Source organism: Pinus tabuliformis, chromosome 2_1 (genome assembly GCF_031772625.1).
Source record: "Pinus tabuliformis cultivar Carrire ecotype Pingquan chromosome 2_1, CPIR1, whole genome shotgun sequence".
NCBI classification, from domain to species: Eukaryota; Viridiplantae; Streptophyta; class Pinopsida; order Pinales; family Pinaceae; genus Pinus; species Pinus tabuliformis.
Genome location: NC_142299.1, coordinates 917,477,544 through 917,504,554, shown reverse-complemented (window position 1 = coordinate 917,504,554; position 27,011 = coordinate 917,477,544). Strand labels below are relative to the sequence as shown.

At 42.3% G+C, this 27,011-nt stretch overlaps 1 protein-coding gene across 4 annotated transcripts in view; it reads right to left on the bottom strand.

Annotated features, from left to right (window-relative positions):
* Positions 1-6,598: 6,598 nt before the first annotated feature.
* The window catches only part of LOC149203640 (Mitochondrial import inner membrane translocase subunit Tim17/Tim22/Tim23 family protein), a 100,160-nt gene continuing 79,747 nt past the window's right edge, over positions 6,599-27,011 (bottom strand). For 2 of the 4 annotated variants that reach the window (XM_089403515.1, XM_089403517.1), the window contains exons 3-6: positions 17,389-17,496; positions 7,544-7,799; positions 7,262-7,339; positions 6,599-7,046 (exon numbers count right to left, since the gene is read on the bottom strand). In XM_089403515.1, coding sequence (XP_089259641.1) covers positions 6,907-7,046; positions 7,262-7,339; positions 7,544-7,799; positions 17,389-17,496 — 582 coding nt within the window. In that variant the 3' untranslated portion in view covers positions 6,599-6,906. The remainder of the gene's footprint in view (positions 7,047-7,261; positions 7,340-7,543; positions 7,800-17,388; positions 17,497-27,011) is intronic. The other 2 variants (XM_089403516.1, XM_089403518.1) reach the window with 1 other exon arrangement.

Here is a 27,011-nt window from a genome sequence, read left to right as displayed (position 1 = left end):
GAGAGCAAGCATAGTTGGTTTTAGCGCCCAAATTAGCTTTCTCCCTTCTAACGTGTTCACTTCAGCGAATGCATCTAGTTCATCCAGTTTGAAAAGAACTTTCCATGTGACCCTCATGTGCTTTAAGTTTGTCCCTAGTGCAAGGATTTGTTGTCCCATTTCCTGCTCCTTTTGCACATCCTTTGATTGTTCTCTCTGAAGAATGGCATAGACCCCCTTTGAGAAGGCTCTGTTGTTTGTTGCTATTGGTTTATGAAGAGAGTCTATAAAAGTTTGATCCATGTTTTAGTTCAATGAGGAATATCAAGTGCATCAGGCTGCTTTTATCTGATTATGACTGACCAATACATGAACTTCTCACATTTTACTAGTGGCATACTTGGCATAACAACTCAGCAATCAAGCATTCAACTATTTAACAAATTCTGGCACACCCACTTTTCCCTTAAGTTTGGTTAGACAATGATCTATGGGTAGGCAGTATGTGACTTGATACTCAACATATAAGGCAAAAGACCAATACTGACAGCAAAGGTAAGTAATTCCAGCTCACACCTACTCACAAACTCCATACAATAGTGACTAAACAATTTACAAAACCCTCTCAATAATGTCATACAGTACCCAACTTTATTATATAAAAATAGATGCCAATACAATAGTTGGGCATGGCACTCCAAGATATGTAATAATGTTAATGTCGGCCTCCAAACTAAAACAGGAAATCAATCACTACACCTGTGGATTCTGAATGAATCCACCAAGGGGAAATGGGTGCTCGTCTAATCTCACTGGATCACCTAAGGGTTTCCGTCTTAGGTACCAATGGAGTAGAGAACTAGGTTCTCAACCTCTCATACAAGAAACAATATCAAATCCAAGATGTCCTCCAATGGCTTCCTCCTCCTCTTTTATAGATCTGATGGACCCCTCTAGAATCTTCCATTTTATTATTTTTTTAATCATGCAGCATTTTTCCCTCTTTTATTTTAATTAAAATATTCTTTTTAATGCGGAAAAAGGGTAAATTGGCCACCATGTCTCCTCAGGTCTCTGAAACTCCCATCCAAAAGTCTCATCATGTAGATTTTCTCATTCCAATTCCAACGAGCTATTACACTGAGGTGTTCCATCAATTAATCTCCCCGAAATGCCACTTCGAGCTATAATTAATTAAGTTATGCCCAATAATAATGTTGATTTTTGAAGTTGTTGGAATGCAACAGAATGAAAGGCAAATTGTGTTGATGATGGAATATGCCAAGCGAATGCCATCAAATCCCATAAAAACTCCTCAAAACTCCATCGGGACCCCTGATGACATAAACCTGCTCCACTGACCTGGCCATCCCCTGTCTTGGAAATCCACCCTAGTTGTATTATGAAGAAGAATAAAAATGGGGACATGACACTGTATGACAGGGTATGTGTGTATACACTAGTTAAAAGCCCATATTACAGTTTAGGTGACCTTGTGTTATTGCTGAGGAATACGTCCTCTCTTAAACTTGATAATATGTGATCTCCACACTGGAGGCTTCTACAACCTTGCATTTTCAGCAATCCTGGAGGTCTTTGACAAGTGCCACAACATTGTTGATAAAGGCATTTCAAGCCTTCAGGCACACCTAGGCCTGCGGATTATCGAGGAGTGTTGATCTCCTTGTGGCCCTTTTGGTATTTTACAACCCCTGTGGATTTAAGGGGAGCAACGCTATTGTAAGTTCAAGACGGGTAGAGTTGGCAATTTCTTTAATAAGCCATAGTGGCCATCACTAAACATTGTCTCAAGCCTTGATGTTCACAGAAACATTGTGGTTGAGCCATGGTCGAAGTGACTAGTGAAAGGTAATAGGCACAGAAAGGGAGCAAGCTCTCGTGATAACCACTAGGACCAAGATCAAACAGTTGCTCAAGATCTGATAAGTTCTCCAGGATCGGTCCATCGCGGAGATCAAATGTGAGCAACGTTGCGGCGAAGGTGGGAAAAGACTTAAACTTATAGTTTAATCAAGTAAATTGTATCCTTCAACCTAAGGAAGGTCTAATCGTGGAAGCCATAAATTGGTTGTCGAGATTACGCCTCATTACGATTGGGTGAAAGGAGGGTGGCGTATCCCGGACGCTGCATCCTGAAAACTTTTGATTGACAATGCAAAGGAGAGGACGAGGTGGCTTAAGTTGGGCCAATCAGCTCATCAAACTAACCCCGGAGCCTAAGTTGCAGGAAACGCTGGCAGGGGAGGAGTTTCCATACGAAAACATAAACGAAACGCGGAAACGTGTACGATACGGCCCAAAAACGCGTTGCTGGCTGAATTGGCACGTTTCTCGAGGTGGAAACGTGGCCAGTATGGCCGAAAACGCGTTTATGGGCCGTACGACGCCGTTTCCGCATGCAACTTGACTTTTTTTTAATTAATGTGTCTTCTAATTTTTAATGAGGTTTTTCTAATGCCTTATAGTTGCTTCTAGATGCCTGTCTAAAGTTATAAAAGTGAATTTTTTCCCTAGTGTTGATATGCAGTTCATCAGGAAGTTTGAGGCATATGCAGTTCATGGTAATGTTAAATTCTTAAAGTAAAAAGATGAAAATGAAAAATAAAGGAGAATATCACACTTTTACTTAAATTTTTAACATTACCATGAAATGACTCAGGGTGTTTGAGAGTGGTTTCACCCTCATTGGATTTCATATGGAGAAAGTAGAATTTTAGATCTCACTCAAAATCTAGCAGACTTATCTGTTTTTCAAGATTTCTGTATTGGGGGGATTGCAATGTTTCCATTGGATTTTATCATGTACTAGGGTATGGAACTTGTATTTAATCAAGAGAACCAAGCTCTCTATGCAGAGGAGACTCCCAATAATCAAGAGCATGTAGGGTACTAGGGTATGAAACTTGTATTTAATCAAGAGCACTAAGGCCGTTCGACTATGTAGGAGGAGACTCCCAATCAAGCACGAGACAAGAAATTAGAAATTTCTCGTCGCTGATTTTGGATATTTCTATTTTCATTATATGATCATTCATGAGTAAATGTGACGTAAATTTAGAGACTTATAGTTTATGCATTGACAATTGACAATTTTATCATAATGTAATAAATGAGAATGTATCATATATGTTTTATGATTGCACATATTTCTTAAATGTCCATATGTATATATATATATATATATATATATATATATATATATATATATTCGTGTTTCCTCGTTTCCAAAATTTGAGGGGGTCACATTTCGTACCTGTGCCCATTTCAGAAACTCGTACCCGTTTCCCCGTTTCGTGCAACCTTGCCCGAAGCATTTTCAAGAGTGCATGAGAAAGGAAGTGGGGTGACTAGCAGCAGGATGTTGTGGCACTGCCATGATGTGGACCAATTGGAAGCAAGGATTGTGCAGAGATGTGGGCCACCGACCCACGTGGCCCGTAGGGCACATCTTGGAGAGTCAGGGGGATGATTGGGCATCAAGCCAGCTAGGCTCACAAATCGGAGGCAAGGAGCCTTCCCACTGGGTCGAGATGGAGCCCACATGACAACTCATCCCTAAGGCCATATCGCAGGAGTTCGTTTTTGTAACCCCAACGAATGGCAGGGATGACTGGGCATCAGAGCATTCCCAATGGTCAGGATGGAGCCCACATGACAACTCATCCCTAAGGCCATATCACAAGAGTTCATTTTTGTAACCCCAAGGAATGGCAGGGATGACTGGGAGTTGCGCCAGTCTGGTTCACAGATCGGAGGCAAGGAGCATTCCCATTAGCAATGATGGAGACCATATGACAGCGCATTCCTAAGGAAAAAATATTGTGAGCTAAAAAGGGAAGCTTGTTTCGAAGAACGGGATGACATGGTGATGGGATGGCTTGCCACAGGTTGTCGTGACTCTGTAAACCTGTGGACCAACCGAAAGCCTTGGCATGGGAAGGTGTGGCCAACCGCTCCACGTAAACCCGGAAGTCCCTTTTTGGAAGTCAAGAGGGAGCAGTTGGGAAGAGTCAATGGGATGGGATCAGGATGACGTGTCCTAGAGGTCCCTACCCTAGAGGTATAAGAGGAAGGGTAAGGTGAGTCGCCAGGGTGATGAGACCGGGATGAAATGTTCTTGGGGTCCCACCCCGGAGGTGAAATGGGGAGCAACTATGGAAAGTATTGGGATAAGGCACATCGAGATAACGTGGCGGTCAGAGAGAGGGGGCCCCTCTTGACGTCATGCGCCCGTCAGCGAAAACCATAAGCAGGTTTCAAGAACCTAATACTACCTTCTCCGACATCCCTTCAATGGTTTCAAAAGGGTGAGGGAGGGTGTCAGAATGAACGTTGGTCGTTGATCTAGCAATCGGCGGTATTCCTTTTATTGTCGATTCTGAGGGGTGACCCCCCTCATAACCTTTATGCACGTTACCCTATTGAAATGACGTGCGATGACTTCGTTGTGTGAATGTGCGGGGATCTGCCGGAAACCTACACGTCTTTTATGTGACATTGACAAGGACCACTAGAGCACGCGGTGTGGCGAAATGTTATTAGCATCGGGACATAGAGGCGGGCAGGGCCCATTGCATACGAGCAGTGAAGCATATGATAAGCCAAGGTAATATATATATATATATATATATATATATATATATATGGCGGGGCCAATTGCAAATTAATTAAATAAAGTTATGGAATTCTGAGTCCATGTTCATGTGATACAAGAGAAGCCATAACTCTCAACTAAGCCAATTCAGATCATCAACAAGGGAAATGGAATTAAGGAGGAAAAGACAAAAAAAAAAACCCATTCTTCTAATAGTATAAGAGGAATTGGATCAACAGTGGCAACCCATTCCACTAAGGTAGATGGGGTGGTTCTGTTACATAAGCATATGCATAGCAACAACATATATAAACATGTGATCCTAATTAACAACATTATAAGACATGGTATCCACATACCAAATGCCTCAATTAACATTAGCATGTTGGAAGTAAATCATACATGAGATAGTTTAATCAACAAAACACAATTCATCTAGTGTTTTATATAAATGAGATTGTTTTTCCATAATTTGAAATGTAACAATATTACATAGCCTTCATAAATAATACATCATGAAAAATACAAATAGGGCTTAAGTATAAGTAATTGTTTAGGTCAAAATAGGGCATCACATGTGGTCATGAGTAGACTACCCCAAAATCCATATCAACTTATTTAAAGTCATCCGCTCATAGACTACCAACCCACATTTCTCTAATGTAAATGGTGAAATGAAACAATCTACGGCACTAGAATCAAACAAAAGTTTAATTTTTACATGATTTAACAAAAGCTAGACCAAATCATTAGCTTACTTGCAAAGAACAATAGAGAAGTACCTGAATCATGTAAACACAATACTAGTTGGAAAGATGATGCCAAGCCACTATAAAGGAACCTTTCCAAGCTTGTAGTACCAACTATGGATTCTTCCTTTTCTATGTTGGGGGAACTCATTATTTCTTCACCCATTTCCAATAGGGGTGGGGTGTACACAAAAGAACCCATATTTGCACTCCCCATCAATGGAAGTCCAAAATCCAAAAGGTGATTAATTTGTAGGCATAAATTTCAACCTTCAATCTTCAAATTATTCATGAATACCCTTAAGAATGTGAATATATATCCATTGCCAATAGGGATTGTATGCAAAAGAACCAGCATTTGCATCTCCCAAACAATGGAAATCCAAAATGTGATTAATTTTTAAGCATGTTTTTCAACCTTCAATCATTAAATTTCCCATGAATAACCTTGTACAACTTTGGTGTGCGTAATGGAAGTCTATAAGGTGATTAATATGTAGGCATAATTTTCAACCTTAATATTCAAAATACTCATGAATGCCCTTATGAGAATGCAAATATATATATCCATTGCCAATAGGAGAATAGGAGTGTATGCAAAAGAACAAACATTTGTGTCTCCAAAAGGTGATTAGCTTGTAGGCATGCTTTTCAGCCTTCAATCATTAAATTTCCCATGAATAACTCTATAAGAATAACCTTGTATAGCTTAAGTGGGTCTAATGGTTAAGAACATGTGTTTCCTCCTATGAGTTCACAAATTAAATCCAAAGGGGGATAGAATATGTACACCTTTCTAGACTTTAGCAGTAAAATTGCTGCACGGAGGAGGGATTGCCCGTCCCACAAACAACGAGGCCTCATATACCAATTTGGTGTCTAGCTTGGCCATAACCTTCAAATTAGATTATTATTATTATTATATTATCCACTGGGTTGTGGCCAAGCAGCAACTTGGAGTGGTCTTTGTCACAACAATGCAAGTTCAAATAAAGGTGGGCTGCTCCACCCCTAAATACTCATTGTTAACTCGTTGTAGCGATGAAGTTGCATTCAGTCTAGCGGCCTGGCTGCTCTTGATGTAATAGTGTCTGCTTATAACAGCAGCCTCTCCTCAATTCCAAATAATAGAAGAGACATTTTACTGTTTCCTGAGAATGAATATATATATATATATATATATATATATCTCGCAAACGGAGCTGTTTAACGTTAAGAAAGGAACAGTTATTATGAGGTGGAAAACAACCCTAAATACAGCTGAATGACCGTCCGCAATAAATCCTATATATATCAACAAATAGCAAACGGAGCTTGTTTAACGTTAAGAAAGGAACAGTTATTATGAGGTGGAAAACGACCCTCAATACAGCTGAATTATTGTATGCAATAAATCTGTTCAGAGTTTTCTACTGTGTTTAAATGTAACATAGAAGGTGATAAACTGAAATTTCAGTATACATCTTTGATGGTAACTAGGGCATATAAGTCCATAAAAAGATTTCATGGAGCATTATAGGAACCAGCTCTAACAAATTTTGGCACGACTGATTCAATGATAGCCTACTTAGTGAAAGTTTCCTCGAGTCTATCAATTGTGGCAGCAACTCTACTTTTCTTGACATTCTCAGTGTCTTCCACATTCAGTGGCATAGAAGCAATCCTTTCTTTTGCACTCTCAGCAAGTCGAACTTGAACCCAACCTGCAGCATAGGTGACAGCAAATAACATCAGGACATCAGAAAAGATTCAAACAAATAAAAAATACCAATATAAAAATGTCAAATGGATTTGTAACCTAAGATCATATATGACTGATGCACAGTCACAGAAATAATTCAAATTACAGTTTTCACTTGCAAAAATTCTTTGTTATTGGTTGCCAGTGAAATCACACAAAATAGGATATAATTGTTACCAAGTGGCAGGCCTACTGCTGCACCTAGAACTGAACCTGCCAGCACATTTCTAGCACGCCAACGGAGGGATCCAGGCACTGCCCAAGAGAAGTAATCAGTCATAACTATAGCTCTTTGTAAACTGAAACGGAAAAGATGATTAATTCACCCAAAAAGTGTTTTGTTACTGACAAGCATGAATGCTCTTAAAAAGCAGAAAGCACCTCCATCAAAATTCCAAAGGATGAGACTGATAAATTCTGCTTAAGATAAAATGTATCTCTAAACACTTGGATTCTTACATAGGAGTCCAAATGCTGCAGCAGTTGCAGAACCAGCTCCAGCAATATTAAATGCATCATTTACACCTCGTTTTTCTGCAAGAAAATGTTGCAGACCACTAAAACATGCAGTAAATAGACCAAGCTTTGCCCCTCCTAAAATAGATCCACGGGCCACTCTTATGAACCTCTTCTCCATGGCATCCCTCATCACTCTGTACTGTTCTCTCTTGTCAGGCGTGCTTCCAAGTTTTAACATCACCTCTGCATCTTTGCTCTGCCATTCACATTACCAAGATGAAAAGCATTGCTACAACCAACAACACATGAAATAACAGCATGAACGGTTTTAACAAAGGGAAAATAAATATGCAAAAAATAGCAGCTAACTATGACAATTCTGCTGAATGGCAGATTAAGAGAGATGCCACTTCACTTATGTCCTCACCCAGATCAGTACCTCAGAGAGTTGGTGCAATAAGAAGTTTGTTGAGGCTGCTAAGGGCAATAAGGCAATAATGGGGCATGACGGAGTTATCATCATAAATGATTATATCATTCTTAAAAGTTCTGGGCATTTCATCATCTGATGTTGCCAAACTTATTTCTTATTCTAGGTCTAACCCTGTGCACTGAATTAACAATGGATTGACTTGTTATTCAAGAACACTCACTTTGAATAATTGGAAATTTTGAGGAGCGTGCAGGAATTCATAGACGAGCTAAAGTTGCATCCTAAAGGTTTCATCTGTCACCATTCCCATGTAAGAAGTCACTACAGTCTATAATAACATCACAGACAAAATGGAAAAAGAGGGGGTTTTGTTTAAACTTTAGACTATGCAACTACAAGTGAGAACATTCAGGATGGAACTACAGAGGGCTTATTAGTAGAATAATATAATTCATAGACATACTGAGCTCACTACTTGCAATTCCATCAATAACTAGCTCTTACTAAACGCAAGGCCATTAATGTTAAGCTGTAATTTCCTATAAGTCCTACATCACCTTATGCATTTCACATTATAAGATATAGGTTTTGTTAGAATTTTGAGTTGGATTATAAGCCACAGTTTCCATCGTTTTATGACTGGTATTTCGAATTCATCTTCAGGATCATTTGCTGAGTGGAGAGCTGCAAGGAGAACTTATATATACCTGCTGAGGAGAGGGAAGAACCCTAAAAGCAGTCAGCTAAACCTAAAGACAGTCGGCTAAGTGAAAAAGCGGAGTGATTTATCAAAACCTAGAAAATATAGGGTGAAAATATAATTTAATTCAAAGGCAAATGTAAGAGATTACAATTTATGAATGTAATATATTATATATTATCATAAATTATAATAGTAATAGTTATATTATAGGGAGTGACTGTAATCTCCTCTTTGACACGAAGCTTTGCATGTGATGCACACCTCCCTTCCAAGCGCTGCAAACCCTTCCCCCTCCTCCTCCAACAACTCCCCCTGCATCCCCTCTCCCGTTGTCTGCTGGTTCCCATAAGAATGGAGCCCATTGGGGAAGGAGCCTCGGGCTCCTCCATTCCCCAAGGCCATGCGGCAGCAACTGCGCACTCTAACCTCACCACCCCTAACCCCATTGCACTAAAATCCAAAACCGCCTCACAAAATGACAAAAGGAATGACTCTGTCATGCAGGACACTCAAAAGCACCCTGAGCCTACACACCCTGAGCCCGAACAAAGGAGCACCAGCACCTGCAAGGAAAAATCGAAGAAGATACCCAGCCTGCACATTCCTCCAGCATGGTTAAATAACAACATCCAGTACATGCAAGAACATACCCTCATCTGCAAGTTCATTGGAGTCTGACCAACAAAAAAGATGCTCATGCAATGGATAGCCCAGAGGAACCCAAAGCACACTATAATGTCAAGCTAGGATCCAAGGACTCCTTCACAGTGGTTTTTACCCATCAAGACAACCTCAAGGTTGTACTAGAGGGAGGACCCTACTTTCTAAACTCAGCAGACCTCTACATGAGGCAATGGACGTCGTGCTTCATCCTGAAAAAGGAGGATTTCTCCCGGGCGCCAGTCGGGTTGTGCCTCTACTCCCTTCCTTTCGAATATTGGGATCACAACACCCTCAGAGACATAGGCAACATTTTAGGGAAATATGTTTGTCTCTCAGAGCAAACCCGCCAAGGCTTCTATGCATCCTACGCAAGGATGTGTATCTACATGGATATTTCTGGCTCTCTCCCAAAAGTCATAGCCCTGGAATCTAAAGACAAAGACTGGATCCAAATGCTGGACTACGAGCATGTGCCCTTCAAATGCAGGAAATGCCACCAGCATGGCCATTTTCTCATGGACTTCCCGCTCAACAACCCCAAACCATTAGCCTCCAACCTTAGCCAGCCAGATGAGGATGGTTTCACCAAGATTCCCACCAAAAGGACGCACACAAAAAAGAAGGGAGAACCCTCACAGACCAAGTGCCCCAAGTCAAACAACAGCTTTGAAGCTTCGAAATATTTTCCTGAGGACACCACAAGCATTCCTGAAGGGTCGTCTAATGTTGAACCAAGCATATCCCAAGATCTAAATATGGCCATAGACAAAGGGAAAATCCAGGCAGCCACAGAAACCCTAATGACACAAGACCAGCCAACCCAAGAAGAAGACGCTCTTATAGCCGAAGAAGAAGACCTTACAAACTTCGAGGGACTGGACCTCATAGCCATGGAAGATGCTTGTCACAAGAACATCGCCAACACGATTTCAGACAAGCAGATCCACCTCCTTCCCACAACTCTCCAGAAGGCAAAAGCCAAGATGCATCTAGGAGTTCAGACAATAACAAACAAAGAAGGAAAGAAAAGTGGAAAGGAATTCAAAAAGCGAGGCAAAAATTCGACCCTCCAAAGACTGGACACGCTTGGATGGAAGCTAGTGGAATCAGGGCAATATAAGCAGATTTCGAAGATATACTCCTCTCAACCAACCCTATCTCCATGAAGATCATATCCTGGAACATAAGGGGAATGAAGAACCCCTCAAAGCACAGAATTCTTCATAGGAAGATCCAACAGGATCGGCCTACAATCTTGCTCATCCAAGAAACTAAATGCTCCAGTCAAGAGTTCGCATCAATAATCGCCAAGATATGGAAAGTTGCCAGAAGCATTGCAATGGACACAAAAGGTGCCTTTGGAGACTCAGGCATTGCTTGGAACCCCTCCCAAATAGGTATGGAATCCCTCTCCCTTAACCTAATGGTTGTTACATTCTCCTTCCACCTACTCGGAACAGACATTTGTGGCTCCATCTCGAATGTTTATGGACCCCAAACCACACCCAAAAAGTTAGCTCTTCTTGAGCACCTTTCATCCCTCAGGCCCCCCCTTCTAGATCACTCCAAATGGATTATCGGTGGCGATTTCAATATCATCACCTCCCTCCAGGAAAAAAAAGGAGGGTCGTCGCCAGCAGGAAAATGAATCTGAAATGCTAAACTTCTTTATTGAGGAATCTAGCCTTGTTGACATCAAAACATCCAATGGCCTGTACATTTGGAACAATAAGAGAGGTGGATCTGCTCATATTTCCTCTCGCCTAGATAGATTCCTTGTCTTTGAGGATCTCCTGCTTAATGGCCAGGAAATTTCTGCAACCATCCTCCCTTCTGCAGGCTCTGATCACTGGCCCATAGCCCTTACTTGGAGAACCTTCAGCAAGCCTCTGAAGAAACCCTTCAGATTCAAACAATTATGGTTCATTGATCCTAACATCATCTCCAAGATTAAGGGATGGTGGAAAGGAATGGACATTCACAAGGGGTCCAAAATGTACATCTTTCAGCAGAAACTCAAGCAGGTCAAACTCCTAATCAAAAAATGGAACAAAGAAGAATTTGGCAACATATTTTGGGAAAAAGAGCTTCTGGAAAAGGAAATGGCCTCCCTTCAACAAGAAATCAACCTCAATAGCCGCTCTAAGGAATCTGCCTCTTGTGAGGATTCTCTACTCAAGCAGCTAGAGAATCGCTACAAACAAGAGGAAATATACTAGAAGCAGAAGTCCAGAGTGCACTGGCTGAAAGACGGAGAGCGCAACACCTCCTTCTTCCACAAATCCACCATTCAACTCAAAGCCAGCAATCGAATATCCCTCCTCAAAACAGAATCGGGCATAATGGTAGAAACTCAGGAGGACATTGAAGAGGAGTTGGTCAGCTACTTCTCCAACATTCTCCAAGAACCTGCAACCCAGCACAGGAATGAAATCAATCAAATCTCAGCCAACATCGCCTATCTAGTCACAATAGAGCACAATGAAGCCCTCATGTGGCTAGTCTTGAAATCAGAAGTTTGGGAAGCCCTCTCTCAAATGGCATACAGCAAGGCCCCTGGACCAGATGGTTTCAAGGTTTCATTCTTCAAACGACATTGGCACTTTCTAGGGAAGGAAATCCATGAGATAGTGGAGGAGTCCAGAAGTACCAGATCCATTCTGCAAACCTTCAATGCCACATTCCTTGCTCTCATTCCAAAGGAATACAATGCAGCATCACCAGGTAAATATAGGCCTATAGCTTTGTGCAATGTCATTTATAAAGTCATCTCCAAAGTTATAGCCAATAAACTCAAGCCTCTCCTCCCCCTCCTCATCTCCCAGGAGAAATCAGGCTATGTTGAAGGTAGACAAATCCTTGATGGCATCATCCTAGCCCATGAAACCATCCATTCTCTAAAAGTCCTCAAAAAACCTGGCATGTTGCTTAAATTGGACATGTCCAAAGCCTTTGGCAAACTAAGCTGGGAATACATTGAGAACATCCTTCAAGCCTATGGATTTGATGCTCCTTCGATTCAATGAGTCATGTCTCTCCACCCCTTTTTTCTCCATTATGGTTAATGGATCTCCCGCTGAAACCTTCCTTCCCCCCAGAGGCATTCATCAAGGTGACCCACTCTCCCTGTTCCTCTTCATCCTCATGGCAGAAGGCCTTGGACGCACCATCAAAACCGCCATGTCCGAAGGTGCTCTAAAAGGCCTGTCTATCCATGGTAACTCTGTACTCTCCCATCAACAATTTGTTGATGACACCCTTCTCATGAATCATCCCTCAGTCCAAGAAGCCAAGACAGTCAAAGGCATCCTCAACCTCTTCTCACAAGCCTCTAGAATGGATATCAACTGGGATAAATCCCAAATATTCTTCTTCAACACTCCTACCATCACTCAACGCAATATCCAACGCATCCTTGGCTATGCCTCAGCAGCTCTCCCATCCAAGTATTTGGGAGCCCCCCTCACAGACTCGGCAATCAAACATTCCACCTGGCAGGATCTGATAGACAAGCTCTCCTCCAAGCTCAGTTGTTGGACCCATCAAGCCCTTAACATATCCAATAGGCTCATCCTCCTCAAGTCCATCCTCCAAGCTATGCCCCTCTATTTTTTTTCGGTCCTTGCCGCTCCAAAATGGGTCCTCAAAAGCATCAGAAACATCCAGCATACCTTCTTTTGGGGAGGAGCCGGCCTCAAGCACAAATGGCCCTTAGTCAAATGTGACACCCTCTACCTCCCAAAATGCATGGTGGTCTGGGGCTCAAGGACTTGAAGAAGGTAAACATAGTCATGGGAGCCAAGATCTAGTGGAAATGGATCAAACACAAGCAGGAACCATGGGCCAAACTCTGGCATGAAAAATACGCCAACAACACTCCCCAACAAGACCTGGTCTGCCTATCCCTCATCCCCTCTGGCTCGCTAATATGGAACTTGGCCCGTCAAGGCCGCTCTCTGATCCAATCTGAATGCTTCTGGGAGATCCAAGATGGATGCACATGCCAATTTCTGGAACGAATCCTAGCAACAACAACCAACGTCGGCCAATGCTCTCCCCACCCCTCTCAGTGAAGCTCAAGCTCTCAGTATGGGGCGTGTCTCAGTTCAACAATTCTAGTCAGATATAAAAGGATTGGGCCACCGCAACTGGGCAACTGACATTCTTTGTCCAGAGGAGGACAACGAACTCAGCCGATCTCACCTTCATTAGGAGCTTCTCAAAAGAACAATTGATAAAAGGGATAGACAAGACATTCTCAAATGGGGCTACACAAATTCAGGGAAGTTCCCAGTCAAAGAAGCTTACCATCTTCATTCCTCTCCTCTCCCTGATGAGCCAGATCCCTTCTGGGCCAAGCTATGGCGCTTGAAAACTTGGCCAAACATCAAATCATTTTTGTGGCTCCTCACCAAGCGGTGTTTCCTCACCTAGGACAATCTTATCAAAAAAGGATTTCATGGGCCTTCCAGATGCCCTCTCTACAATGGACAACCAGAGACCCTGGATCATCTCTTCCTCACATGTCCCTACACTGACTACCTCTAGAGCAAGTTGGAGCATGGCTTTCTCAAATCCAACAGAGATCCCAATTGCATCGCCCGCACCCTCAAACAATGGCCTGTTTCACCTTTCAACAACGTTATTCTCAATTGCATTTGGTTTAACGCTCATCTCTTCTTGGCCTGGAGGTCTAGAATGAACACAATCACATAATCTCCAATCACTCCTCCAGATCCCTTGACACTCTCCAGCATTTCTTTCACAAGCACTTGGAAGAATCCATAGCCCTTTCGGATTGGTAGGCTCAAGATCATCAAGCTCCTCCGTCAGAAAAAGAAATCCTTGCTTGGTGGAACATCAAACCGCCCAATCTTGGTCCTTCTGCCTCGTCACCCCATCCAAGTTCTTCCTCTCCCTCCTCTTGATCTCCCATTCCTCCCCTCCACTTCAAACTCAATTTCGACGGCACCTCTAAGGGAAACCCAAGTGAAGCTGACATTGGCAAAGTTTTCAGGAATCACACTGGGAAAATCATATGCTTATAAAGGGGCTACATCAGCGTCGAGAGCAACAATGCAGCAGAAATGGGAGCTCTCATCAAAGGCCTCCAGATCGCTCACAGCAATCACCTCTTCCCATTAGTGGTCGAAGGGGACTCTCAGGTCACCATCGAAATAGCCAAATGCATTCTCAATGGATCTCCAACCACTAAGCAATGCATCAGCTGGCGCCTAGAACATCTAGTTCAACAGTTGACTCACATCCTCTCAGAGCAAGAAGCCATCGTTTTCTCCCATGTCAAGCATAAGGCCAATTCGCTTGTTGATCATATGGCCAACAAAGGAATAGAAGACCATCGACTCCACGAGAATTGGTCTCCTTCTTCCCAATGATCACAGATTGACTTCCTCAATGTCTGCAACTGGTAAAACGAGATTTCCTCTTCCTGGATCCGGGTGACCCAGCGACCTCAAGCTCACAGACCACAGTCGCCACATGGCTCACCCTCTACACCGAGTGGTGCTCCCTGCATTCACTCCCCCTCCTACATGCCAGTTGCCATCATATGAGACTCCTCTGCTCCCGCACCCCAACATTAAAATCACCTTCCCCCATCTTCATTCCTTCCTCTAGGTTGCACTCTCCTTCTGTCATTCTCCTCGATGCTTTTCCCAACTTCGTTTTTGCAATTCTATTATGCGACCTCCTGACCATGAATCGTGACAGGGGAGAGGTCGGCGCCTCGGCAGAGGGAGAGGAAGGGGGCACCCCCCCACGACCTTCGATGACGTCACCATTGTTGCTATGTTTGACAACGGAATTCCCGACTCCATTCACAGGGAGGTCCTGGTTATGGAGGAAGTTGAAATACGCAGGGGTTGCCCGATGCTCTGGGCACTCAAGAACCTCCTCGTGCGTCAGCTAAAGGAGCGTGCCCAAGAGAGAATGAGAGTTGTTGGCTAGATAACAGATCTCTCCACTCACCAAAGTCACTTTGTTTCCTCTCTCAGTCGGCTTGCCAAAGACCTTCGTGTGGAATTCCCGCCCAACATTCCCTCCTCCTTTTCCCCGATTCCTTCCCCCACCCTTTCTCCGTCGGTTGACTCCTCCTCCGTGCCCTTTCCTTGCACCCCCATGGCCCGTCCCCCTCCCTCCCAAGCTCCCATCCCCTCGGTGGTTGATGCACCCTCGTCTCCTCCTTGGCCCAGCCCTTATGGCTAATATATTCTGGAGGAGCATCCGGCAGACACTGGTAGCTTGCAAGCTCATGGCACTACGCAGGTGTAATGCAGTTCTAGCGTGGCAACTATGCAGTTTCAGTGCGGCATAATTTAGCTCTCGACGACATGGCGACACTCAGGTCGGTCTTTCCTCTACAATCTAGCCTCTTTGCAGGTCACTCCTATTCTATCTTTTTTAAGGTGGACAACGCAGCGCCCCAAAGCTCTTTGGCTCGTTATGCATCATTTTTGTCATTTCATGTAGCAATTATGTATTTTCTATTCTCAGAAGCATGATTTTGGTCAACAATTATCTTGTTATGCAATCTAGAAAACTGCAAGGCTCTGGTTTCTCCTACTTGGCACTGAGTCCTTCCGCTCATCTCTGGTTTCCTCCCTCAAAGGCAGAGAATGCACTCTTGATTGTATTTTTTGTAACTTCTTGCCTATTAATATAAAGTGAATATATTTACTTAAAAGAAAAATTATACTATAAAAAGATATATTAATATAGTGATATGATAATTATATTATATTAATCATAAGACATTAATATAATAGTAACTACATACATTATCTTAATATATTCACATATAATAATAAAACTATTACGCAATTATGGATTTAGATATGTGAATGTTTTTATAAACATTAATATGGTTGAATATTAGCAAGGTTAATAAATGAAACCTAAGAATAATAATGCCACTAGAGCAAAGGAAGGGAGAGTGAAGTGACAAGAAAGCAGGGGGAGAGACAAAACAACTGAAAAAAGGGGGTGTGGAGAAGGAGGAGGGATAATGAAATGGAATGGACAGGAAGATAAATGAAAAATGTGTGTGAAAAATGAGAAAGTAGGGTAATAAAAAGATGGAAGGGGAGGGCAATGGGTAGAAGGGAAAAAGAATTGGCAAAAGAGGGGGGGATGGGGTTAAAAAGGAAGACAAAGAGAAGAAATGAGAAGAAAATGGAAGGGGCAAAAAGTAAGGGAGAGTATTGAAGGGGGAACATGTAAGGGGGGAGGCGGGCGCATAGTAGAGGGGAGGGTAGAAGGAAGAAAGGAACGATACATATAGGTGGGGGGAGTAGGAAGGAGGAGGACAAAGGGGAGTACAAAGAAGAGAAAAGAAAGGGGAAAAACAAGGGAGAGTACTGAAGGAGGAACATCTAAGAAGGATAGAGCAGAGGGGAAAAGGAGGAAGGACAGCTATCATAAAGGAATATAGAAAACAGTTAATGATCAAGAGGGGTGTTGGTTAAGGGGAGCCAGCTGCTGCTCACTTCTAGACCTCCACCTTTATTGAGATTGTTTGGGTGTTTAACTGTTTCTACAGCCTCCCTGTATCTTCTTTTGTAATGATGGCCTTCTTTAGCAAGGATTTTAGTGCTTTCTAGGACAATGTGGTGCTTGGTTTTGGAGGAATGTTCGGCTAGGACAAAGGATCTTACCCTTCCATTCTTTCTATCAGCTCTGTGCTCCTTCAACCTGACCTTGAATGACATACCAGTCTCTCAAATGTAACATTTCCCAAAAGACCAAACTACCTTGTAAACTCCCTTAAGTTGGAGGTGATCAATCCTATTTTTAACAAATCTTATATTTTGATGAATGGTTCCAAGAAGCTTGAAAAAGGATACAATCTCTTTTTTATTTAGGACCTTGGCAATCTTGTCAGTGACCCCATGGATGTAAGGAAGGTAAGCTTTCCATTTACAACTTTTAAATGTTTACAAAATTAACAAAGGAGAGAAAAGGAATTGAACGGTTATCAATGGGCACTTCAATATTAACCAATTAATAATACAGTGGAAGATAACTCACAGCCGATGCAAGTGCTTCTCTGCTGCCCCCATATAGCAACCCAGCAATAACACCTATTATTGTTGTGGCTCCCCAGTCTATACTCGCCTTTTTCCTTTCTGTGTCCTGCTGCCATAGAAATTGAAATGCTTAGTTGTGCTCTTGCAGCCATATTATTGATTGAAGAACAGAGTGTGTGAGTAAAATAGAACAGGAACCACCCTAAACTTGCTACCAGCAAGTCCTTCAACGGTAAACAAGAGACTAAAATAGGCAGGCAAGAAAAAATAAATGCATGAAAGCATTTGAATCACACTAAAATGCCCAACAGATGAAATCAACCAAGACAACCTGATAACTCAATGTGAACTTGACCAATACACTGTGCAACAACAGAAGTAAAGAGGCGCAATACAATCAGCCTCCCGAAGTTTTTGAAGGCATCCATCCAAACCACTTTGCTACCTCTTCCTAACAATTGAACCTGTGTTATGCCAGACTTATACAATACAATTATAGGCCACTGCAACAAGAGACTAAAATAGGCAGGAAAGAAAAAATAAATGCATGAAAGCATTTGAATCACACTAAAATGCCCAACAGATAAAATCAACCAAGACAACCTGATAACTCAATGTGAACTTGACCAATACACTGTGCAACAACAGAAATAAAGAGGCGCAATACAATCAGCCTCCCAAAGTTTTTGAAGGCATCCATCCAAACCACTTTGCTACCTCTTCCTAACAATTGAACCTGTGTTATGTCAGACTTATACAATACAATTATAGGCCACTGCAACATGATTTCAATCTAGTACAATAGAATGTAATAATGCATGTGCCACCTATTTTATTTGGCAACAAACACAATCTATAAACCACCATAACACTAGCATCTTATAAGGTCATGCCCCCATAGCCACCCAGGATCAGAAACCCCTGGAGCATGGCACAGGCATGCACAAGTTATTCTTAAAAAATTATTTATCTTGAGATACAAAGTTATCTCTGAGCTTATCTATGGTTAAGTTGGCCAAATGCCTCTTGTAACACAAGAAAAACACCCTCAAAGTAATGTCACTTCACATCTGTACAGTGATACAGGTGCTCTGCATAGACTATATTTTTCACTTGGAGTTATGATTATGCTTTACACTAAACTCCATTAATAGAAGATATAATACCCAGGACAAGTAATTCAAGTCTTTCCTTTAAGCAAACGTCAATGCCAGTATTGAACTCAAGAAGGCAATCCTAGTTTCCGGTTAACCCCCAGATAACTCAGTGCATTGGAATAGGGATTTAAATAGTTCAGACGATATTGTTGTCTTCGAGTTGTATTTAACTAGTTGCAACTTGCATGTGCTGACTAGAAAGAGGTTTAATATACTGGTAACTGTATTACACAACTAGAAGTTGTTCAACATAAAGGGATCGAGGAAGTAAAAATCCAAGAATCGCATTAATATTGTTAATTTGTTCATTTGCCGTTGTTAGAATTGGGCCATCAAGCTGATCTGACATGCCACTATTATAATGTGATAATTTTCCGTTCAACTCTGAACATTTTATTTTACACGTTCTTTTTAGATGGCAGCCTAGATACCATTCAAATATTTTCCTTACATATTATTTTTAGATGGAAACCTAGACACCAATCAAACATTTGCTTTTACACATTATTTTTAGATGCCAGCGTAACAGGTATTTGTTGAGCATTCCTACAGGTAACAGGTGATGACTGTTACAATAGAATGCCAAGCTCAAATGGCTAGGAAGGAAATCCTTTTCCAGGACAGAACTGGAACAACCATGTTAAATGAAAGAGGAACTTATATTTAGACAAGCCTGTGCAGCAAACATGAGAACTGTTTGAAAGTCCCCGACAGGCGCAATATGTAGAAAGCATAGTACAGAATAAAAGCATGATTTTTCTTGTTTGGTATTGTCTCATGCAAGACACTAAAATTAGCACCAGAACCCTACCACAAGAGTCGACTCTTGCTCAGTCATGATCTGGGACACGCTCACATAGGCTATAACCATTTTTTCCTCCAGAAGAATGATGTACTTCATTTTTTTTTTGCATCTTTTTGCTTATGTAACAAACTGTTCTGGTTCACATCAATCATCTATAGAACATTTTGGAGGAAGAGCAACTGCAAATTTTCAAAATTTGGGAGACTACTGACAAATATCATTTTCCAGTTCATCTTAGTTCTTTTACTTTTGAACCCCTTAACCTGAGCACAAACTGGAAAGCTGCAAGAAAAAACCTCACTGCTACTATTCATTTCGTCTAATTTTATAAAGCTTGAAAGATTTCAAAGAAAGTCCACTGAGCTTTAATATAAAGCAAATGGGAATATTTAGGTGATGCATAATATGGACATCTGATAATAATTCATCAATTAAGTGAAGGCAATACTTTAATTCAACCATTCAAACCCAAATCATCTAATCCCAAAAGAAAATCAATATGTTTGACTGTAAATTAAGTGTAGCAACAATATCATAAAACATACTGCCATGAAAGACAGGGACTCCTTGCTATCACACCGAAAGTTTGAGAGACCAAAAATATGGTTTTGTAATGCATATGTCAAACAATTAAAACCATGGAAAAATGTCAAGCAATTAAACAGATAACTAGAAAATCCCATATCAACGAGACAGGATCTAGACTAAGAGCCATGTCTTTGAGAGCCGCAGATAATTAGAACTCATCCAAATAAATGGCCTTCAATGGAAAGTAGAACTCATTGATTATATCCTGTGAAAACCCTTGGGGACAATTACAGCACAACAGGAATCACATTCTCCTCAAGTGCCAAATGTGTGAATAAATTCTCAGTCAAATCATGATAAAGCAATGCACGTGGCCATACAAGGCCATATCAGAATGGTCATGATACTAGCAGTTTCCAGTTCATGATTTTCAGGCACATTTTTTGGGCCTTCCCATGATTTTTTTCCAATTATTGCATGCAATGCTCTAGGAACCAAGTCAGGTAATTTTCTTTCCAATAAGCTAAAGCAAACCCAAAACAGAGCACCAAGCAAAAAGTTCTGATTGTGACAATGCTCCCTTTTTCCGGACAGTTCAAAGTTATCCAGCTCAACATTCATGCTCAGCCCTAACTTCACGCTAGGGTTAGGGCTGTTGCATATAAGAGTTTTGGGGTATTATTATAAAATGTAGTTTCAGCCTCTAATTATACCCTTATTACGAATGATCATAGCCATCACATCTTTTCTCAGAGATAGGCTACCACGGTCCTAGCCACTTCATATCACTAAATACATTGCAGTGCTTTTCACTGTTTAGTTCATTGATAGAATTTAGTTTCAGTGTAGTACTCTACTCTCAATACTATACTAGTGTTTTGTCTACATTATTGTATTTCTTTCATTTTATTCTCATTACAATCTGAACTAGTGGTATCAGAGCAATCCATGCTTCGTCATTTTTCTGTGCCTACCCATGACAAAATCAAAGTACAGAGTGTTGGGCCTTGTCGCCGCAAAATCTAGTAGGCCTAGCACAAAACCACACTTGGAAGAAACCAGACCTTAGGGTAACAAGAAATGGGTTTCCACTGTCCCCTCAGCAACCTATCTCCTGCTATCTAGTGGTATTCAACCACAAGGGAGGATTCCCTTAATACTCATCTAAAGGATATTCAATGAGAATGGCTCAAGGTGATTGAATGAGGTCTAAAGTGGGAGCTAGTATCAATGGAGCCTAGAAGACCTAAATAATCATTGTCAAAATTCAGGTACTATGTTCCAAGACCAATTATATGGTTTCCATAAGTTAGGTTTTGCAGATTTTCAATTATAAGGCATACAATGTCCTAGACCAATTATATGGCTTCCATAAGTTAGGTTTTGCATATTTTCAATGATAAGGCATACAATGTCATATAACAACCAAAGGAAAAGGATTGTCAATGATTAATCAACAAAAGGGGCAACACCTTCAAATAGACATTGTTGTTGCACAAACTAGCATGCCTAGTTTGTAGGCTAACGCTGGAAGGCACAACAACAATTTGGGACAAAGGCCCACTGTCACCACAACCTATGTCCCCTTCTCTTCTCGAATTTTCACTGACGGGAGGAGTCCCAGTATCCCTCACTTGTGATTAATATGTCTATGATAGGGTTCAAAGTGAGGCAAGGATGGCTCATTCAATGGAAAGGTTCAATTAAAGTGTGAGCTTTGGGAGAAGCTAGTAAGACTTTCCACGAAAAACCCCTTGAAAGAAATGTTATACGAGACCTCGGGTTGAGAAATTTGGCAAGGTAAGAGTTCATCCAAGGTCAAGATAGTTAAGAGAAAAGGTTTCGTATGATATACTTCAATAAGTAGTTAAGCATAAACCTTCAAGAAATCCCTAAGTTGAAGGATTAGCTTCTAGGGTTCCCACTTGGTGTGATAGCTAGGGAATCAATTTATTTGAAATTCCACTGTAGAAATTCGTTCAAAACTAGAGGATGCCTAGAGGAGACATGAATGAAGAAATTTGTCTGAATGAAATCCCAAAATTCCTCCTCCCTAAAATTTTGCACCAAGCCCTAGAAACCTCCTTATCCTTAATGAGACAAAGAAAAGAGAAAGAAAAGAGGTGAAAAGAATGATGTTTCCTTGTGTTAATGTGATCAACAAAGATCTAGGACCAATGCTTAGCTATTGGGAAGACTGGAGTCAAAATGATCAAGATGCGGGAACTTCACTCTTCAAGGAGGCCTAAATGTAATGACCATCTCAAATTACGAATAAAACACGATTATTAGCATTCATACAAAGCATGCATATGATAGTTACATATGCACGCATTGAATGGGTTGCGTTAGAATACATATTAATGTTGATTTGGGGTAGCATCGAATGTGCTCTAGCCATGAAAATTGGTGGAGAGGCTAAAGCAGATGAGATCTCCAAGACCCAGAAATGGTTTGGGGAAATTCTACCCGGTAAAGGAGATATTAAAATAATTAATATTTTTAATGGGTTCCTAAGTCTAAACTTAGGAAAATAAAAATATTAATGGGTATTTACTATTAATATAAAATTGGGTTAGAAGGTTCTAAATAACATGGATCAAGCCAAATCTAATCTTATTCGTTGATTAGAGATGTAATCTCGGCCGTTGAAGACTCAATAGAAAAAGTATAAGAGGAGGCTTGAGGGTCAGTTGGAAATACACCAGAGTGATCAGTCAGTTCGATTTACTAGAGCAGGTTTGCTAAGAGAAATCGAACTAGTGATCAGAGTTGCAGCGAGGGGCAGTGAGTGCAAGGCAGAGAGGTAGAGATAGTGTCGAAGACCAGCGCAGAGGCAGAGAGGCAGACACAAAGCAGCAGGAGCCACGCAGAGGACAACAGTGACTGTGCAGAGGCCAGAAGGGCCTGCTTGAGTGACACAGAGGCTGCAAAAGTGACGCAGAGGGTCAGAGACGCTGCGCAGAGCCTTAGAGGGCTAACGCAGAGGGTTTCAGGCTGACGCAAAGGCCAGGAGGGTTGACGCAGTGCTTCAGAGAGGTGCTGGAGAGGGTTTCGTGGAGCAGACTTTTAGAATATCTGCTTCTGAAGAGATGTATCACTACTAGATTATTTTCTCTATCGGGTGAGCCAGTTTGGCACCCAGTGTACTCAAGAAAAGTTGCTTAATAATAAAACCCTCAAAACTGCTGCACCGGTTTTCCCAAGTTGGGTTTTCCCAGGGACGATTGTCCAAAAATAACAGTGTCCCTTGTGTGTTTGTCTATTTCTTTTAGTTGTTGATCTATAGATGGTTGAGATTGTATTGTGTTTGTTTCAGTATTTATATAGTTAAATAACTTGTTAGTAATTAAAACAAGTAGGCGAAATAAATCAGAGAATACAGTAAAATTTATAATAGGTAATACTTAGAAATTTCAACATGGTATCAGAGCATTGCAAATCACAAGAGAGCTGAAGGCACCAACCAAATCGGAGAATTTGCAGGAGAAATAGTTGTCCCGTGTGACAAAAGTTGTTCCTAAGAAGAAAGCAGCAGAGAAGGGTTGACACAAAGGGTCTGCGTCATCAATTCGAGCCAAAGAAGGGGCCAGTGCAAAAGCAGTGAGAGGCAGAAGAGGCTCACGAAGAGCCACACCATCCTGCTTAGCCAAGTAGGAGTGATACAATTGGCTAGTGGAGCGATTCAGCCACTGTCGGGATTGCGCAGAGCCTAGAGGCTCAGTTCTTCAGTTGTTGGGGCATATGAAGCTGTGGGCAGATTGTGAAGCGTGAAGTTGGTGGGGTGTTGTTGCTGTTGCGACAGAACAGTACCTAACAGGACAAACCAAGGTAGTAGGGAGTCGCTACCTAGGCAAATTTCTAGCCAAGAAATCCAAATCAGTATTGCAGGAGCAAAGGAGATCAGAGAGGTGCGATTCAACTGTTGGCAAAAGGATTTCCAAGAGGGAAATCAAGACTCAGAGGGAGTCTAAAAGAGGACTTCCAGGAGGGAAGTAGAGACTCAGAGGAGTCAAAAAGAAGAGCAGAGATGGCCATGAACAGACTGAGGGATCAGGACATGCTGGACGGGGCGTCCAACTTTGTCATCTGGAAGGCCAGGATCCTGTCTGTTCTAGATAGACATCGCATCAAGGCCTTCGCCTTGAGAACCGTGGCTATCCCAGTCAACCCAGCTAATAACGAAAGGTATGAGGATGCGATGGCCAAGGCGAAATGCATAATCCTTGATGGGGTCAAGGATCATGTAGTTCAACATACTGCCGAGAAGAATACGGCAAAGGAGATGTAGGACACCTTGACGGCATTGTAGCAGGGCACTTCCGTGCAAAAGAAGATGCTACTGGAAAATCAGTTGCAGTCGTATTAAATGTAGAAGGGGGAGCAGGTAGATCACTTCCTGAGCAGGTTGAAGGAGATTCGGGACCAACTGACTTCCATTGGTGAGGACTGCCCTGAACGCAGTCTCCGAGGAGTGGGAGACATTTGTCCAAAGCATTTTGGGCAGAGAGAATCTTCCAGATTGGGAAGAACTGTGGGCAGCTCTTCGCCAAGAAGAGATCAAATGGCTGACCAAGGCGGGAAGTAGTCAAGAAAGAGGAGGAAGAGGATGCAGCTCTAGCATCTGCGGGGCAGCAGGGGAAGAGGAAGAAAAAGGACCTCTCCAAGATAAAGTGCTTCAATTGTGGGGAACTGGGCCATTATGCAAACCAGTGTCCTAGGAAGAAGAATAAGGGAGAGGCGTCTGACTCCAAGGCAGCGCCAGCAAAGGCAAAGAAGGAGGCAGAGGATGATGACAATTGTGCCATGAGTGCTCATGTACCTCTAGAGAAGAGGTGGGGAGACATCAAGTTGTGGTCAGGTGGACTACAGGAGATGAGGGGCAAGATCCTTGAGGTACCCAAACTCTTGGATCAAATCTTGCTACGAGAGCCCAAAAGAGATAGTAGCAAGATAATGGATGTCGGTGGAAGCGGATGCGGATGGAGCAGTAGAGAGTGTTAGAGTGCAGTAGTCCCTGGCAGCACAGAGAGGGTTGCAGCAATGCGAGAGGCACAAAGGAGGTTGCAGTAGTGCAGGAAGGCACAGAGGTGTTTGCAACAGTGCGAGAGGCACAGAGTTGTTGCAGCAACGCAGAGGCAGCAGAGGGAGCACAGGATAGCGGCAGAGAGAGCTTCAGCATCGGTAGGGTTTCTAGCCTGACAAGGATGTCAGTAGTTGGGTAGATCAGCTACCATCGTCTTAGTAACTGAGTTGTAGTGCAGCAGCAGCAGTGGTAGTGTTATGGGCAGCACGATGCAGCTTGATGAGAGAGGGCTGCAATGCAGATGCAGTGTTGGGAGGAAGGACCAGCAGCAACACGGATGCAGAGGGAGTTGTCGTATAGATGTAGCAGTGGAAGTGGTAGGGCCATGGGCAACAGTACAGGATGTAGAAGTGTAGAGGATGTTGGGTAGGAAGGCCCAGCATCAGCACAGGTACCGATGCCATATAATCAGGGTGATGCTCAGTGGTGGAGTATTACTAGAGCACATTCCTCGCTAAGAGGGAGTGTTGATTTGAGGTAGCATCAAATGTGCTCTAGCCATGAAAATTGGTGGAGAGGCTAAAGCACATGAGATCTCCAAGACCCATAAATGGTTTGGGGAAATTCTACCCGGTGAAGAAGATATTAAAATAAATAATATTTTTAACGAGTTCCTAAGTCTAAACTTAGGAAAATAAAAGTATTAATGGGTATTAATATAAAACTAGGTTAGAAGGTTCTAAATGACATGGATCAAACCAAACCTAATCTTAGTCATTGATTAGAGATGTAATCTCAGCCGTTGAAGACTCAACAAAAAAAGTATAAGAGGAGGCTTGAGGGTTAGTTGGAGATACACCAGAGTGATCAGTCAGTTCGATTTTTTGGAGCAAGTTTGCTAAGAGAAATCGAACCAGTGATCAAAGTTGCAGAGAGGAAGAGATAGTGTCAGAAGACCAGCGCAGAGGCAGAGAGGCAGACGTAGAGTGGCAGAGAGGCACGTAGAGGCCAGCAGTGACTTCGCAGACGCAAGAAGGGCCTATGTGAGTGATGCAAAGGCTACAAAAGTGACATAGAGGGCTAGAGAGGTTGTGCAGAGCCTCAAAGGGCTGACGCAAAGGGTTTCAGGCTGACATAGAGGCCAGGAGGGCTAGTGCAGTGCTTTAGAGAGGTGCTAGAGAGGGTTTTGTCAAGAAGACTTTCAGAATATCTGCTTCCAAAGAGAGGTATTACTGCCAAATTATTTTCTTTGTCGAGTGAGCCTGTTTGGCACCCAGTGTACTCAAGAAAAGCTGCTTAATAATAAAACCCTCAAAACTATTGCACCGATTTTCCCAAGTTGGGTTTTTCCGGGGATGATTTTCCAAAAATAACGGTGTCCCTTGTGTGTTTGTCTATTTCTTTCAGTTGTTGATTTGTAGATGGTTGAGATTGTATTGTGTTTATTTCAGTATTTATATCGTTAAATAACTTGTTAGTAATTAAAACAAGTAGGCGAAGTAAACCAGAGAATACAAAAAAATATCTGAATGCAGTCTCCGAGGAGTGGGAGACATTTGTCCAAAGCATTTTGGGCAGAGAGAATCTTCCAGATTGGGAAGAACTGTGGGCAGCTCTTCGCCAAGAAGAGATCAGACGGCTGACCAAGGCGGGAAGTAGTCAAGAAAGAGGAGGAAGAAGATGCAGCTCTGGCATCTGCGGGGCAGCAGGGGAAGAGGAAGAAAAAGGACCTCTCCAAGATAAAGTGCTTCAACTATGGGGAACTAGGCCATTATGCAAACCAGTGTCCTAGGAGAAGAATAAGGGAGAGGCGTTTGACTCCAAGGCAGCGCCAGCAAAGGCAAAGAAAGAGGCAGAGGATGATGACAATTGTGCCATGAGTGCTCATGTACCTCTAGAGAAGAGGTGGGGAGACATCGAGTTGTGGTCAGGTGGACTACAGGAGATGAGGGGCAAGATCCTTGAAGTACCCAAACTAGTGGATCAAATCTGGCTACAGGAGCCCAGAAGAGACAGTAGTAAGATGATGGATGTCGGTGGAAGCGGATGCGAATGGAGTAGCAGAGAGTGCTAGAGTGCAGTGGTCCCTGGCAGCGCAGAGAGGGTTG